At 45.8% G+C, this 17,221-nt stretch overlaps 1 protein-coding gene across 4 annotated transcripts in view; it reads right to left on the reverse strand.

The window, feature by feature from the left end:
* Positions 1–7,279: 7,279 nt before the first annotated feature.
* LOC111140073 (MAGE family member D1) overlaps positions 7,280–17,221 on the reverse strand; it is a 55,542-nt gene continuing 45,600 nt past the window's right edge. For 2 of the 4 annotated variants that reach the window (XM_022492458.1, XM_022492457.1), the window contains exons 3-14: positions 13,471–13,544; positions 12,029–12,745; positions 10,708–11,376; positions 10,507–10,570; positions 10,201–10,280; positions 9,936–10,027; positions 9,632–9,711; positions 9,498–9,540; positions 9,176–9,238; positions 8,327–8,441; positions 7,697–8,082; positions 7,280–7,490 (exon numbers count right to left, since the gene is read on the reverse strand). In XM_022492458.1, the coding sequence (XP_022348166.1) occupies positions 7,705–8,082; positions 8,327–8,441; positions 9,176–9,238; positions 9,498–9,540; positions 9,632–9,711; positions 9,936–10,027; positions 10,201–10,280; positions 10,507–10,570; positions 10,708–11,376; positions 12,029–12,745; positions 13,471–13,544 (2,375 nt within the window). In that variant the 3' untranslated portion in view covers positions 7,280–7,490; positions 7,697–7,704. Of the gene's footprint in view, positions 7,491–7,696; positions 8,083–8,326; positions 8,442–9,175; positions 9,239–9,497; positions 9,541–9,631; positions 9,712–9,935; positions 10,028–10,200; positions 10,281–10,506; positions 10,571–10,707; positions 11,377–12,028; positions 12,746–13,470; positions 13,545–14,074; positions 14,504–17,221 lie in introns of those variants that run through there. The other 2 variants (XM_022492459.1, XR_002640124.1) reach the window with 2 other exon arrangements.

A 17,221-nucleotide genomic window follows, 5' to 3' on the forward strand; every position in this document is an offset into this window, starting at 1 on the left:
AAGAAATCCTAAAATCAACTCCTTCTGCATATGAGCCCTTTTGTAGCTGGGTACACTGGCAGATACATAGAATGTAGGAGCCAGACCCAGATTTAGAGGCCATTCCAGTTTTTCCCTGTTCTCATTCTACTACCACCAGTTTCAACTCCACCAGAACATCTGGCTACCCACCCAGAGAACTACCCCCTGCCTTGGATTCTCCTGGGCACACAATAGTTTGAAGATACATGACCTCTTAGGTATTGTCCTGGAAGCGCATGTATCATTACTCTTCATTGGCTAGAAATAGTCATAAGACCCCAACAAAACTGCAATGTGGCTGAGAAATGTAGGAGAATGATGCATAGAAATTTCATAAACACTAAGTGTTGTTCCCCGCCCCCAAGTACTTTATTTTCCTCATATACTTTCATAGATGAATAAATCAAGGCACAGAGAAGAGAAAATACTTGCCCCAAGTCACACATTGGGGGATCCAGAATTAGAAGCCAGGGCTCTCTGATGGCAAAATCCAAATTCTTTCTGCAACACCCTACTGCCTCTGGCTTCCTAGAGCTCACAGTATCCCAGCCTTTTCCACATACTCACATGTTCCATCATTTATCATTTTGATTGTAAGCAATAGTGTGCTGGTAAAATGGTAAACAACTGGTTCTCAAAACAAAACAAAAAAATCCTTGATTGGTAGTCGTTGCCACTTTTCATGGAGTAAATAATTCCGCCATGGTCAATTTCAAGTTACCAATTTCACTGAATGTAAAAAGGCGGGACAAAGTGTACACTGGTGCAAGCTAGCCCCAACACATTATTGGTCATTAGCAACAGGAAGTTTTTCTTGCCAATGTAAACAAATCAATGTTACTAGAAGGATGTCAGAGACTCATAGAACTGAAGAGTGACTGAAGAAAGTAACTTGAGAACTGGATAGGAAGCACAAAGAGAAATTATCTGATCGGGATTCTGTTCTGGGGATAAAATCACATAAACCATTCTTTTTCACTCCAGTGTCAATCACTTAAGTTTCAAAGTCCAACAAAAGAGCACGTGATTGAGTAAGAGTAGATTGCATGCCTGCCCCCTTGGCAATACCAGAACAAGGAAAGGGGGTATCTGGTTTACTCTATTTCAGTAGGGGGAGGCAAGCATCTGGACATGTCATCTTACAAAGGCTACATATTAATTTTCTATTAATACCCAACAAATGACCACAACTTGAGTGGATAAAACAAAATCCATTTATTATCTCATAGTAATTGTAGGTCAGAAGTCTGGGCATGGTTTGGCTGGTTTCTCTGTTCAGGCAAGCCTGAAATCAAGGGGTTGGTAGGGTTACATTCCTTTCTGGAGCCTCTGGGGAAGAATCCACTTCCAAGCTATTCAGATTGTTGGTATAACTCCTGTCTTTGCATCTGTAGGTCTGATGTTTCTTTGCTGGTTATCTGCTAAAGGCCTCACTTAGTTCATACGGGTCAACCATATTCTTTGCCACATATCCTCCACCTTCAAATCCAGGCATAGAGAATTTTCATGCATCTGATCCCTCTCTTCAAATATTTCTTGCCAGGAAGAGCACAGTCCCCTCTAAGTTCTCACCTGATTAGGTCAGGCCCACCTAAGATGATTTCTGCTCAAACTGTCCCTCAAAACAATGTATTCCTTAAAATATAACCCATGAGAAATTATACTAGTTACCAAGCATGTTTAGATATAGCCTTAAGAAAAACAAATACTGGCAACAGGCCTCTGGGGGAGAGGACGATATATGTCCTTGAAGCTGAGCAGCTGGGAACACCCAGCCCGTTCAGGGCAGAATATGGCCTGCTTCATTTTTTCCATTATCTCCCCTTCCCCCAAGAGCATCTGTGGCTAATTAGATGAGCCATTTAAATGTGCTTGCTCAACTATAAACTTTATACTGCTTGACCAGATATATTTTGCCTTCCTTCTTGTTTATCTACAAGGCATATGATTAATGTGTAGCCTTCTTCAGCTCCTTTGTTGATTACTGTCTATATCTAATAAAAAGGGGACTGAGGAGTTGTTCAGGGCAATAGTCTTTTCTACTGCTGTCCCCTGCTCCCTTTCTCTTGCAGCTGACTTGTTTTTGCCTCATTCTTCTCCCGTGTGCCGTCAGGAAGTTGCATTCTGTATTTTAAGTTCAACTGATTTGGGACCTTAATTACATGTGGAAAATCCCTTCACAGCAGCATTTAGATTAGCATTTCATTGAATAATGGTTAAAAGGTATATGGGTAAAAGGGATGGGGATCTTGTAGGCCATCCTTGAATTCTGTCTACCACAGTTTCATCTATCACAAAAATGGGGGAACTGTATTGCTTAAAAGGAAATTGAGTGCCACCAGGCAAGATAAATGGATACCAACAAGAGAGGTAATCATTACAGTACGTTTGTTCAATATCTGTGCATACTTTTGCCATCTCATACTTTGGAAAAAGGACAACATGTAACTATTCTTCATACAAGCAAGATGGAGATAAATATAAAGTCTTATCAAACCTAGCATCTAGGTTCAAGTTTAAGATCTTCAGATGACATCCATTCTCCCTCTAGTTCAAATGAATGCTGCATCGATATATTGTAATAAGGTAGATAAATTTAAAAAACTCAACTGTCACCAACTCACCATACATAAAATGGTAGGTAAAAGAGAGAATTAAATGGGACACATTAAAATATGTAAATATATACATACTATAAAAGATAAAATATGAGTAACTACTATAGTCTTCACTTCTAAAACTGGTTACCAGGTCAAAGTTGGTATAAACTCTTTTCCTTTACTTTCCACATCATGGTTTCTATCAAGTCCCCATCTCAGTCAGATGGGCTCTTTACCTAGAAAAAATGATTCAAACATTTATTCATGTTTGTAGTCTGAGGTATTAGTAGCCTTGCATGTATGGGGTTGCTGTAGCCCAATAATTTTTACCACTTTGGGATTTGATAAAGGCACCCTAGAAGATCTTCAAGCCTCCAGACACATTCCTTTCTACCCCCATTATGTAGCAGCAACCTTACTTTCTCATGAAAATTGAAATCAATCATCTTAGCCAGTACAAAAGCCCCCATTTTTACCTTTTTGTCCATTGGCATGATGATTCCAAAACTGCCAGGTAGACATCTCAACTTCCAAATCAATGAAATCATTGTTTAGTAACCTGATAGAAACATGACTTGCTTGGGTACTAAAAATTCTAACCTGGTAGAGCACAGTTACAGGGATCATTAACAAAACATTTTGTGAATATGTCTTTAGGAACAACTCTAACTTTCATCATTTAGTTCTTAGAATCCTGGTTATTGACTAGATGGCATTATATATATTGGTGACTAGAATATATACTATATATTGTAGGACAACACCTCTAACACATTAAGTGTTGCCTCTTGACTGGTGCCATAGCTGTCTTCAAGAGTTATTATTCCATTGTAAAAGGACAAATTTTTTCTGTGTTGTGCAGTGCACAACCAGTGAATTCCATGGGTATAAGCCAATCAACAAACTTTGGGGTTTAAAATGAACCCCTTGATCAGAAGCAACACTGTATGAAATTTCACAACTGTGGATGAGGCATCCTCTCTGTAAGATCACAGATAGTGGTGCTGACAGAAGTATTGCAGGCAGAAAAGGTAAATCCATAGTGAAGATACTCATTTATTCCAGAGAAATTATAAAGTCAAGTAACTTCTTCATGACATAATTGGTCCAATTAATTACCATACTCCCAGGTATCTGACTGGTCCCCTTGAGATTGGTACACATCAGGAACTCAGTATAGTATTGCCAAGTTGGGCATTCAGCAATTGGTAGGAGGGTGGTCACATAAGTCCCTGTGAGGGGAAACCATGTTGCTGAGGCCATACATACATAACCTCTGATCATGCTACTGTGACCACTTTGTACAGGTGCCCATTGAGCAAGCACAGGAGTAGCTGAATAAAGAGGCTTACTGACCACTACTCAGTAGGTCATATTGCCCACCCAATTACTGAGAAAGCCTTTTGGTGAGCATTCACATCTAACATAATAGTCTCATGTTCCTGACCAGTCCCAAGAAGTTCATACACCACTTCCCTAAATCTATTTTGTGTGCATTTCCCCAAATGTCTTCATTCAAAATCTCTGCTAATTGGGATGAACAATTAAGCCCGGACTTAGATCTGGATGCAACAACTTATGAAACTTAGGGTTTTTTTTTTCCTATTTAGAGAGGAGCGAAGACACTTTTGTTTGCATGAAGAATAACTGCATCATGTTACAGTGTCCTTTTTCCAAAGGGTTTAATGGCAAGAAGTGTGTATAGGTAGATAAGTAAACTTTAGTGATTATTTGTTAAAATAAGAATAGTTTTTATTTCTTGTTACTCTGATGTAACTCAAGACTTACAAAAAGTTGCAAGAGGGATGCCTGGGTGGCTCAGTGGGTTAAGCGTTTGCCTTCGGCTCAGGAGATCGTGATCCCAGGGTTCTAAGATGGAGTCCCAAATCAGGCTCCTTGCTCAGCAGGGAGCTTGCTTCTCCCACTGCCTGCCACTTCCCCTGCTTGTGCACACTCTCTCTCTCTCTCTCGCTATTTCTCTGACAAATAAGTAAAATCTTAAAAAAAGAAAGTTGAAATAATAGTAAAAATAGTTCCTGTATACACTTAACCCAGATTCCCCAATGTTAACACTCACTGTATTTATTTTATCCTCTCTCTCTCTCCACACACACATGCACACACAACTTTTAAAATATTTTTAGTGTAAGTTACAAAGGCATTCTCTTACAGAAAACAGTATAATAATCAAAATCAGATCACTAACATTGATATAATTCTATTATCTAATTTAAAGACTTTATTCAGTAGATTTTGCCAACTGTCCAAATTGCACTAGACTTTTGTGAGCAAGGAAGCGACAGAATCAAATCTCTTCTGGGGTATGAAAAGGGCAGACATTGCACTGAAGCCCAGAGTAAAATATAATCCACAGATTGAGTTAAAGGTGCTTCCATGGGTATTGGGCCTTTCTGCCATCCCCAGGCTCCAATGATAACTTTCCTTCTCTTTAGGCTTCCAGAATTCCCTTGTGAACTTCCACACCTCTGGTGTTGCCATAACCACATTTTTCTTTTTTTTTTTTTTAAGATTTTATTTATTTATTTGACAGACAGAGATCACAAGTAGGCAGAGAGGCAGGCAGAGAGAGAGGAAGGGAAGCAGGCTCCCTGCTGAGCAGAGAGCCCGATGCGGGACTCGATCCCAGGACCAGGATCATGACCTGAGCTGAAGGCAGCGGCTTAACCCACTGAGCCACCCAGGCGCCCACCACATTTTTCTTTAAATAAACTTTACCTGGGATTGATTGCTCCAAGACTCTTCCACCACATCAGCACCTAACACAGCTTAGAAGATCCACAGGGATCCATCACTATTATATAGATTAGACTACTGTCCTACGAGCTCAAGAGTTGGGGGAGTTCCCAGAGATTATCTATTCTCATCTTCCCATTCTCAGTTGAGCAACTGAGGCTCAGAGAACTCTGAGACTCCTAGGGGCAGCTGGTAGAACATCCTATTGGCTTCTCTTAGACTTGGTGCCTTCCCCATACATCACACAACTGGTCTACATTCCCCTCCCTACAGAACAGTCTCAATCTGCACACAGGATGGAGCTGGGGGTGTGGGTGGTGATGGGTGTGGGAGTGAATGACACTTCAAGGAAGACCTGTACTTACCTTGGGGAGCTTATAGATGGGCAGGTCGTTCTTTTCTGAGACTGCAAAGTGGAGTCTATCTGCCTGAATGTGGGAGCCGTAAACATATACCAGAAGAAACCTGAGGTAGGTGAGGGACTCTGTGGCCTAACCCAACACATGGTGTAAGCACCAACTTGCACAGAAAGGCCGCCCCAATCCCACAGAGCATGGGTGTTTCATACCAACAATAACTAGCACACAGAAATGCAGGAACCGTGGCACAGGCCTGAGGTACCACAGAGATGCAGGGATAGAGCAACCCGTATCCCCAAAGTCCTCAGATTGAGATTCCCCAGAGACATGCCTGAGAAAAGGGTCAGGATCCAGGCCTGGATGAAGGAGGGGAGCCTGGCAGTGAGGACAAGAGGCAGGGGAGGGGCTGGGGCTCCACAGTGCTGGCTCCTTCCTATTAATCCTGGGCTCTCTCTCCCTCCCCCACAGAATGGATATCACTCCAGAACCTGAGGAAGCCCTGGACACCATTCCTAGGAGGCTAAATTGACTTTGCTCTTGTTTTGTTTTTTTGGGTTTTTTTTTTTTTTTTTTTTTTTAACCCTGGGAGCTCATTTCTGCCCTTGCCCACATGATTAGGTATCACCAAGCCTCTGAGGAAGTTATGGCTTTAGGCCTAATTTCATCTTCAGTGAGAGTTCCAGTGAAGATCTCAGTAGCTCAAACCAGGTCCTTGTTCAGTCACAAGGTAATCTAGCTTTATACAAAGCCTTGTCTTACTTTCTCAATTCTTGTTCTCTGAGCAACAAAGATTACTCTTTCTCCTTGCATGGGGGAAAAGAGGCCAATGTGAGGTTTCCTTCACTATCCATAAAAACTTGTCCCTGTGATGAGGCCCTGGTCCTATTGCGGTGGGGGATTGTGAGGGCTTTCTAGAGGGACAGGATCCTGGGCAACATTCCCAGAGATGAAAAGGGAGGGCCTCGTGAGCCCATCTCTTTATGGACAATGTGGCTAAGGAGATGAGATTTTTTCTCACACATGAGACTCTAGTACCAGGATCATAGTGTTCCCTGTTCCTTACTCCTGCCCTGATCCTGGAGTTATTTCACTTTCCACACAGATAATACAACCAACACCCTGGAATCCCAGGGACATCATCTCCAGGAACAGTTATTTTCCCTCTCCTTCGACCACCCACTCTTTGGGCCTTGTCATTAACTGGAGTTCTACCTCCTCTGTCTTCTTAAATGCAACGATCTGACCACCTACACCCTCTCTCATTATTTCATCTCTTTTAATGTCACTCCAGGACACCTAGCAGCATGTCTCTTACATATGAGTCACCTAAGCAGAATTTATAAAGTAAACCATACTCATTCTTGGACCTCATTAACATTTGTGTTCATTACTTCCTCCTTTGTTTCCTAATCCCTAAACAGAATCTACCCATATTTTTACCAGTTGAAAGCTAATCTGCCCCTTAGGCTAGAACTGAGGCCCTCTCTTTCCCATATAAACAAGTTGATCTCTCCCCAACATGGAAAAATCAGAGAGCACATCTAATTCACCTTGCAGTTTCAATGTTTATTTCTGATACCAAAACTTGACAGCACACAAGGGGGGAAAAAAGCAACAGACAAGGAACAGCAAATAAATTTATCTTGCATGCCACTTTCAGTCAACAGGACGTGGCTCTCTAGATAGCTGTGTTTAGAAGGAATCTGAGGCTTCAGCCTCACTCAGGGAAAAGACTATTGCAACTGATTAGCAATATCTGTGGACATAAGAAAGAAAAAATTAATAATCAAGGATATATTTCCAATAGTAAGAAATATAAATACCAAATAGTGCTTCCCTGTACTTTCTGCATCTCCCCACCATGGGTTTCCTAGGACTCACAGATCGTGCATATAAATACATTCCCACATACCCTCTATCTCCCAATGACCCTAACTGCCCAAACCAAAGTTATATACCTACCCAACATCTCACTCAACCCAGAAGAAACCAATGGCACCAAAGTTGGCAGCGAAGTTGGCACTGGCTGTACCACCAGGGCCAATAATGGGGCCAGCGAAGGTCTGAGGAAATCTGGAGCGGGCATTCTGGTGGTATCTGGCCCAGAAGGTAAATGGGATTCTAGACCAGGGATCGCCAAAATCTCCTTCCTCATCCCAGGTCAGCAGCTCAAATTCAATGTCATCCCAGCTCCAGGGCCCAGATACGGCCTCATCTCCAATCCCCATGCGGGTTCTCGCCTCAGCCCGGGCCTCAGCCTCAGCTGCAGCAGCATCCAGAGCATCCAAGGCCTCATCTGCAGCCTCCATGAACTGTGCAGTCCAGTCACGAGGATCTCTTTTCTGAACCTGAGATGAAGAATAGAAAGTAAAACAAAACCCGTAATAGTAGGAGTTAATATTTATGACACACCTGCTATATATTTAGTACTCTACTTTGTGCTACTGTTTACATAACAGCAACAATAAATACCACAAATAATGCAGCACCTACCATGTGCAATATCTGAGGTCTTTTTCTTGCTCTGGGCCTTTCCCAGCCAGTCATACATCATCCCTTCACCTATCAACTCTGGAACAGTTCCCCTATTACCTCTGCAATGAATCTCAGCACTTTCATCTTGCTAGTTTCATGGTAGGAACGGAGGCCCCAGAGGAACTCATACTCAGGAGGGTTGCTGTTGGGCACTCGTCTGTAATCCAGGTACCTTATAGAGCAGAAAAGTGTTTGTTTCTACCCAGGCAAGAATGGTAGTCCAACAATGCATCATACTATATTCGAAACCCTCAATTTTAGGTAGCAACCCCTCCCCCCGGATTCATTCATAACCCAGCTTAATTCTATTTTCTTTCAAATTTATTTTTATTTTAAATTGGCTCCATGTCCGGTGTGAAGCCCAATGCTGGACTTGAACTCACGACCCTCAGATCAACACCTGAGCTGAGATCAAGTCAGACGCTTAACCAACTGAGCCACCCGGGCACCCCATAAACCTAGCTTAATTATATTCTAAGAGCCAGGTCTTCAAACTCCTGTACCAGTGCTTCTACATTAAGCAGCCACCTAGAACTGCAGGGTGGCTTATATAAGGTCATAGAAAGGACAATGCTTAATCTCACCCCTTGTGTGCCAGCTCTAACTCCACATTCTTGTAATCTTATTATTGAGACACAGTTGGCCCACTGCAATGATTACTGTACACCTCAGCCTTGGAAATGTCAAGTGTGGGTATAGTGGACAGGCTTTACTTGCAAGATAACTATACTGCAGAAAAATCCAACCACAAGCAGGGATACTTGATAAACACTCCCAAGTATGTATGTGTTTTTCTATGTGAACGTATACGTATAGTGTAAGAAATGAGCATAGGAAGGATTGTCTGAGGCTGACCAGCACAAAGAACTCATGAGGACCAGACAAAATCCCTTAGATAGCACTTACTTTTGCTTTACAAACTCATAAGTGAGAAGTTTCCTCAGATCTCCAAGAAGAGGATGTCTCACCCTGATAGTATAAAAAAACAAACCCATAATCAGAAACTATGACACTGTCCAAAGAAAAGAAAAGAGCTTCCAAGCACAGAGGTCAGAGAGAAGAGACATAGAGTTCAGAACTATTTGCCCATCCACCCAGGGTACATCCTTGGGCTCTGTACCTCCCCAAACCAATTCCCCTAGACCACCAGGCTGATGCAATCCTGGGACCATCCTCTGTTGCCAAAGGATAATATAAACAGGCAAGAGATGAAAGAGCCCAGTCATACCCAGGACGCAGTCCCATCTTGCGTAGTGCCTCCCAGAGGACAGCTGCAATGGGAGGCAAGGGGAGACAATGCACGGAAAATGAGCACAGAAATCAGGCTGTAGCCAACCCCCAGCTGCAGGTCCAGCCACTCACCTTCACTGGCACGGTTGCCATTCATGAAGATGACGCCCAATATCACTAAGAGGAGACCCAGCTTGGGTGTGTCTTTGGTCCTAAAGGGGTACAAAAAATGTGTTTTCAGTAGTCATTTGTATTAGACACCCAGGGCAGCTTACCCATCTAGCTTCCCCACTATTCCTTATCAAGGGGGTAATTCTACCTCCGTTCTGACCATGAGCTGGTATGTGATCCTGAATCTTGGACCATGACCTACTTGACACTCCCAGAAAAAAGCACCACTGAGAAAGGCAGTGTTCCACCTCTTTTCCCATCTTACGTTCCCAATATGCCAGCCAGGGACTCGGGGGTACTGATGAGAATATACAGGTGTTCTTCTTTGTCAATCTCCTTCAGTTGAATCCCAAATTTCTACAGGGACAAGAAAACAGACTGTGAAATTACAGTATCTAGCACTGGCTACCCATATTCAGTTGCTCACCTCCCTGTGAGACTTCAGCTCTAAACTCCCAGTAGGAATCCCATGAATCTTTGTTATCAAAACCTTCCCTCATTATCCCTGTTCCTCAGGGCTGCCTTCTCACCTTCTCCAGGACAAAGCATGCACGTTCAATGATTTCTGGATAAACATCAGTGTATTCACGGATGATATCCCTCAGCATTTCTGCAGGAGAGAGAACAGGGTACCTGAGCTGAGCAGGGGCCATGGAACTACAACCCCTTTGCCAGTCCTGCTAAAGGAAACAGAGTCAGGGCCCTCAAGAATGAAAAATGAAGAACCAGCCACAGAAAGGGGACTAAAGGGGAGGGGACATATAAGCAAAGGGATGTCCATAGAGCATGGGGTGAGGGGAAGGGCAGAGTGCTGGGGGAGGGCACTGGGTGCCTACCTGAGCGCTTGATGGGCACCTTGGTATAATCTTTAAGCATCAGGTACTTGACCAACTTATTTGCCTATGAGGGGAAAAAAAGGAATCATTAAAGTTATTAAAATAGTTACAGGAAACTTGAATGAATAGGAGCTAGAAGATAGAAGGACAACAAAGAAAGGAGGAAGAGAGGGAAAAGTGACTAGGAATAACAGTTCTTACTCTTTCCTGAAGAAGGGCCACATCTCGGGGCTGTGAGGCACCCAGGTTCTGTGAGGCACGCGAATTGGGAGAGGGGCGCAGGTTTGGTGAAGGTCGCAGGTTCTGCCAGTCAGGTGGAACTGGCCAGTCAGTGGGGATCCAGTCAGGTGGGAGCGGCCAGTCAGTGGGAATTGGCCAGTCAGGTGGTAGAGGCCAGTCAGGTGGTAGGGGCCAGTCAGGAGGGCCTTGCCAATCTGGAGGACCCTGCCAGCCTGGTGGGTTCTGCCATCCAGGTGGGGTCTGCCATCCAGGTGGATTTTGCCAGGCCAGTGGGTTCGGCCAGACAACTGGACCAGGCCAGACAATGGGGTTCGGCCAGATCACTGGATTCTGCCAGATCACTGGGTTTGGCCAGATCACTGGGTTCTGCCAAGCAACTGGGTTTTGCCAGGCTGGTGGGGTCTGCCTAGCTGGGGGGCTCTGACGTGCTGGTGGGGTCTGCCTGGCTGGCTGGTTTTGCCAGCCTGACGGGTTCTGCCAGGCCAATGGGGTCTGCCAGAGCACATTGGGGGGTGCGCCAGGTGGGTTCTGAGTGGTAACTGGAACCGGTGCAGACCTCCACGTCCCTGTAGCCAGTGGGGCCCGCCTCTGATCCCCACTGCTGTTCTCGTCCACATTCAAGTTATTAATCTGCATCATTAGAGAGAAGGAAGGTCCAAGGTCACCAGATGTTTGTTTCCTCACCCTATCTATTACAGGAAGGTCCCCTAAAACCCTCACCTGTAGTGACAGCCTGACCCACTAGCCAATGGTCACCCTGAGTCCTGGGCTTGTCTTTCACTGTCTTCAAAGCAGGAGTTTCATCTCTGCATCAGGACAGGAGCAACCCAAGGGTGGGGCCTGAAGCTTCTCCTCTTCCTATGTCCAACACTGGCTCTGCTTGTACCACCCTGGACAAATCACTCAAGTCACTTCACCTCTCTAGAACTTAGTTTCCTCCTCTGTGAAACTGAGACTATAAACCCTAGCTGGTAACATCTTGAAGATTGAATGAGATAACCTGCGTGAACGTGCCTAGCTCAAGACCTAATACAGTGGCTATTACGAAAATGTAAACTGAATTACGTACACAGTGTATACATTATGTGTCCATGTCTCATCTCCCCATTAGTCTGTGGATATCCAGAAGGCAGAAATTATCACATTCACCTTATCATCCCCTACAACCTAACTGAATATAGGCCATTATAAACGTATTTTTTTTGTGTGTTATTTAGAACAAACGAACCTCAGAGAAGAAAGGAGAGAGCCCAAAGCAAAGTGGAGCTAGCAGGGATCTCACCTTGCGGGTCCTCTTGCCCCGAATTATAGTCCTGGACTCCAGATTCTGAGCCTGGGAACCATCTGCTGATGTCTGTGCAGCTGCACCATCAGATTCAGGGATACCTGGGTTGGTCTCTACCTCAGGCTGGTTAGTGGCCACCTTGGCTTGGTTAATATTCTGGGTCTGCGTATCAACTGTTGGGGTCTTAGTGGTGTCATTCCAAGCCTTAAAGGCTGTCTTAGGCTGAGTGTTGGCCGTCTCACTGGCACTGAGAGACTGAGAGAAATTGTAGGTGGCATTTGGGCCCACCTTAGTAGTGGCATTCTGGGCCTTAAAGGCCGTCTCAGACTTGTTAGCAGTTAACTCACTGGTGGTTGCTGCCTGGGAAAAATCATAGGCAGCATTTGGGCCCTTTGGCGTGGGATTCTGGGACTTAAAGGCTGCCTTAGGTGGCGCATTGGGCATCTCCTTGGCATTCAGAGCCTGAGAGAAATCATAGGCACCATTTGGGCCTTTTGTGGGGGCATTCGGAGCCTTAAAGGCTGTTTTGGGCCTAGCGGCAGCTGCTAAAACCTGAATATCGGCCATCTCACTGGCTGTTGGGGGCTGTGAACTCTGGGGACTAGCATTCGGCCCAGCTGCTGTAGCCTGGTTGGTAGGTGGAGCCTCCGAAATCTGGATGGCCTCCATCAGGGTCTGCATAAGCAAGGTGCTGTCTTCTACGGAGGCCTCAGCCTGCAAATACAGGGGGAGAAAAGGAAATTTCTGGGCCTCCGAAGTGGAAGCAGGAGGGTTGGGGGAGCAGTGCAGGGGAAGTCCAGGCAGGCGGATGGTGCAAAAAGGCTGAGGCGCAGATCTAGAAGATCAGCAAGGGGTGATGGGAAGCGGAATGGTAACAAAACGTGTGGTAGGGATGGAGTGGGGCAGGACTAAATGAGGGGTGGGGCGGAATGAGGAGGGGGACGAAGTAGAATGAAGGGGGCGGTGGGGGGTGATGGAGGAGGTTAGAGCAGAGAATTGCGGTGTGCGGCAGGAGCTATGGATGCGAGGCGAGCCAGAGCAAGGCTGCCGCCTCGAGGAGTTGAGGGGAATAGTGGGGCGGGGGGGGGGGGGCGTTGCAGGCGTGGGGGATGCAGGGGGGAGGGGGGGGGGGGAGGGGGGGGGGGGGGAGGGGGTGGCAGACTGCTCTACAAGCGTCAGGGCTGTGGAAGAAAATGGTTCCTTACCCAACCCGCATTCTCTGGGCAGATTGCCCTGAGTACTAACAGGGTCTCCCCTTTCTCTAAGCAGGGACTGATGGCTGAAAAGGGACGCCCCCCCCCCATAAACCATGGGAATTTGAAAGACGACGGAGCCTAGGCACGAAGAAGGCAAAATCAGATCCAGGCTTTTGGGCGGCCAAAGGGGCCCCAGGGAACTGTCGGCTAGGGAAATGGTGGGGTGGGGAGTGGAGATCTCACCTGGAAGCCGAGGAGGCCCGCACCACAGTCCATTTTCTGAGCCATGGCTCCTGTCCCTCTGGCAAGAGCAGAGCCTGGGGGATGTGGGGGAGGAGCTGGGCGTTATACTACAGAGGGCAAATAGGAAGGACCGAATTTGGGGGAGGGGGGTCGGGTTTGACTGTGGGGGAGAATGAGGCGCTGAATGTGAAGGGAACGGGCTGGATCAGTGTGGGAAAAGTGAATGGGTGTCAGGATGGAGGCTCTGAATCCCGAGAAGCTACTGACGGGGAGAAGCTTCAAATCGGGGTTTGGAAAGCCAGTAACAGTTCTGAATCCAGGGGGAGTGGGTTGGGACTCGCATATGGTAAATTGAATGGAGGTTTCGAATCAGGAGGAATCGTATGACAGTACAGATTGAGGTCGAGAAATCTGTGGAGATTTTTAACAATGGGAGGGGTTCGGAGAACGAACAGGGGTTCTGAGTAAGGGAGGATCGGGTAAGGGGCGTGAATGGGGGTTCGGGGGGTGGAAGGGGGATCAGAATCCGGGGTAAAGGGATCGAAATGAAAAATGGGAGGCCCGCACCAGGGGGCAGATGCCCTGTCTGGGGGCTAAATCTCACCTTGCCTCAGGCCCCAACCCCAACCCCCTCGTTGCCTCCCTTCTTCACGACTCAGAGGATCGGGATTGCAGTGCTCGGCTCTCAGCAGCCGCACCCTCTCCTTGTCCAGGAGAAAATGCCAGCGCGGCAGCTAGGACGACCCCGCCTCTCCGCCTAATATACCACCCACCGCCTCAGATAGTTGTGCGCATGCGCAAGACCTGACCGACCAAATAAAAGTCCCGCCCGCTTCCCCAACAAAAGCTTCGTCCTGAACACCATGGTGCGCATGTGCAGTGGGAGGCAATCCCGCCCCTTTGCCAACACACCATCCCACCACCAACCAGGTCGACAGTATACCACGGTCCCACCTCCTTCATCAATATCCCCTCCCCCAAACAGATGCGTTGTGCCTTTAGGTCCCACCCCTTGCCCCACACGCCGGCCCCCTACCTTTTCCGCAATGCGTCTCTGTTCTATCCCCCCCTCTTGTGGCCCCTCCTGTCCAGTCGGCAAGCACCTCCACACACACACACCCCCGCGCCTAGCATCACTTAGGTCACTATTAAGGAGGTGTCCGTGTGGGGTCTCTACTGCAACAAGTGCTAGGCTCCTGCTAAGCTCACCTACTTTGGGACCCAGGGAAAGGAATGGCCAGACTGTTGTAGGTAGAAAGTCTGCACCTGTCACAAGAATTCGTATGATCCCTCTCAACAGATCCCAGACTCATAAACATTAGCTTCTTTCCTGCCCTTTGTGCAGCTCCAGCCATGCGCATATTTCGTGCGCAGGTGAGGAGGGGAGGGAAGGGAACAGCTTGAACATCACAGCGCAATCTGTGCTGGGGGTTGTCTTTCTCTCAAGCAGCCCTGGGAGGGAATGTCAGCAACCCCATTTTACAGGTCAGAAAGCTAAGGCACATACACACTGAATGACCTAAACAAGGCCACAGAACCAGTGAAGAGAAAATGCAAAATGTGAGCTTTGGGTCCTGTTGACTCCAAAATCCTTGTTCCACTAGTGCTGGCCTGGGAACTGAGGCACCCTACTCTCTTCAGTTTTGAGCGACAGCCCACACATACACCTCCTGTGCCCTGTCAACACCTATTCTAAACAAGCAAGGTTTGTATTCCCCAGGACTTAAGCTCATGCTCTGCGTGTGGGAGAACAGAGACCCCTAGTCCCCATCCCCTCTATGTGGGTCCATCCAGGTGTGGGAATTGTTCCTGGGGGGTCCACTCCCTGCTCCCATTATCAGTTCTCTCCCTGTGAGTGGCACAAACACCGCTGCCCCTAAGGCCTTCCTGGTGCCCGCTTAAGAAGCCAGGACAATCAGGCTCCACGGCAAGCCTGGATTTAGTGTAAATGTTTACTCTGGTTCCTTCCAGGGCTTGGGCCTCAACTCCTGGGATGAATTGTTGGTATATTCTACCCCTAGCTGTGTGAGCTGGCTCAGGTCATTCCACTTCCTGAGCCAGATTCTCAACATACAAAATGGGAAGCACAAATAGCACTGACTGGTGTCCGACCCAAGGACACACATACTGATATGCTTCCAGATGACTGGAGACTCAGAGAGAAAATCATATACAGATGTGAAATGACTCAAATTAACTGATAATTTCCAAAAATACAAGGCAGACCTTGGTACATTTCACATTTGTTCTGGCATCACTTCCTGCCAGGAGTCTGCATATGAAAGAAAGCTAATGCTAGGAAGATGGCAGCATTTGGTCCCCAAGGGCCAACATCAATTCTGCCTGGCTGGATGACTTTCCTCATCTGTTGCATAGCAACCTCCCCTGTCAGCTGCCTGTTTTTCCTCAGCACTTCCTCTGTAAAGTGTCTGCAGTGGGACGTGATCAGACTCAGGAAAGGAGGTCTGAAACATCATTTTATATGCTATCTGCTTCTATATCTGTATCTCCAGTCTTGCTTTGGCCTATGAATTCTAGATCCATAATCCAACTGCCTGCCTCACTTCTGCAACTGGATATTCCTGAATATTTTCAAATTTAATAGGTCTCAAACTGATTCCTTTGTACATATCCTCTTCCTCACGGACACTGTGTTTCTCCCTTAGTCATGCCACTCTCTCCCCCTTAGAATAAAAAGCCTTTTAGGGAAATGGATTTTCATTTTGTTTTATTCATTGCTGTATACCCTTTATCTACAATGACACCTGGCATATTTTGTATGCTCAAAAATGTTTGTTAACGAATGAATGAATCACACCATCCACCCTCTTGCTCAAGCCAGAAACCTGAGAGGTATTCTTTTTTCCTTCCTGTGTTTCCTTATGCAAACAGTGCATATTTGTCATTAAAAATTTAAACATTGCGGCACCTGGGTGGCTCAGTCGGTTGAACACCTGACTCTTGATTTCAGCTAAGGTCATGATCTCAGGGTTGTGAGATTGAGCCCTGCGTCAGGCTCTATGCTCAGTGTGGAGTCTGTTTGAGATTCTCTTTCTCTTCCTCTGTCCCTACCCCCACTCACGCACACACTAAATAAATAAATAAAATCTTTAAAATATGAAAATAAAAAGAATTTAAATAACATTAAGTATTTTAGAAACTGAGTAAACATCACTCCAAATGGCATCATACCAACCTGAGATAACTGATAATAAGATTTTGATGCTACCTTTTCATGTAATACTTTGTGCATACATATGCTTACAAAAATGGGATTATAGATATGCTGTATTTTAAACTTCATTCTTTCACTTAACTGCCTCCCACTCCTTTCCTCCACCTCAACCCTCATCTACCAAACATGCATTTTAACAACCATTTTTGTATCCTTCCATGTTTAAAAAGTCATCTTATTTTTTACTATTTCACAAAAATTAAGGTCATACACACTTTAATTCAACAGATTTATTATAGTTAACACTAATCTACCTCTGACTCGTTTTTTAACACTGCTGCATAATATTCTATGATAGGTATGTACTGCAATGTAGTCAGTCATTTCCCCAATGACGGTCATCTAGCTTCAATGTTTCGGGGAGCAAATACATGCACACAACACTGCAATAAAATACTTGTACATATATCCTTGCATTTAATGCTTAATGTTTTTCATTCCTGTGACACCAAATGCCCAGGAATAAGACTGACATACTCTACAGTGCTTGGTAATATAAAAACTTTTCCAAACTTT

This window comes from Enhydra lutris, unplaced genomic scaffold (assembly GCF_002288905.1).
Source record: "Enhydra lutris kenyoni isolate GAN:26980312 unplaced genomic scaffold, ASM228890v2 scaffoldscaffold150, whole genome shotgun sequence".
NCBI classification, from domain to species: Eukaryota; Metazoa; Chordata; class Mammalia; order Carnivora; family Mustelidae; genus Enhydra; species Enhydra lutris.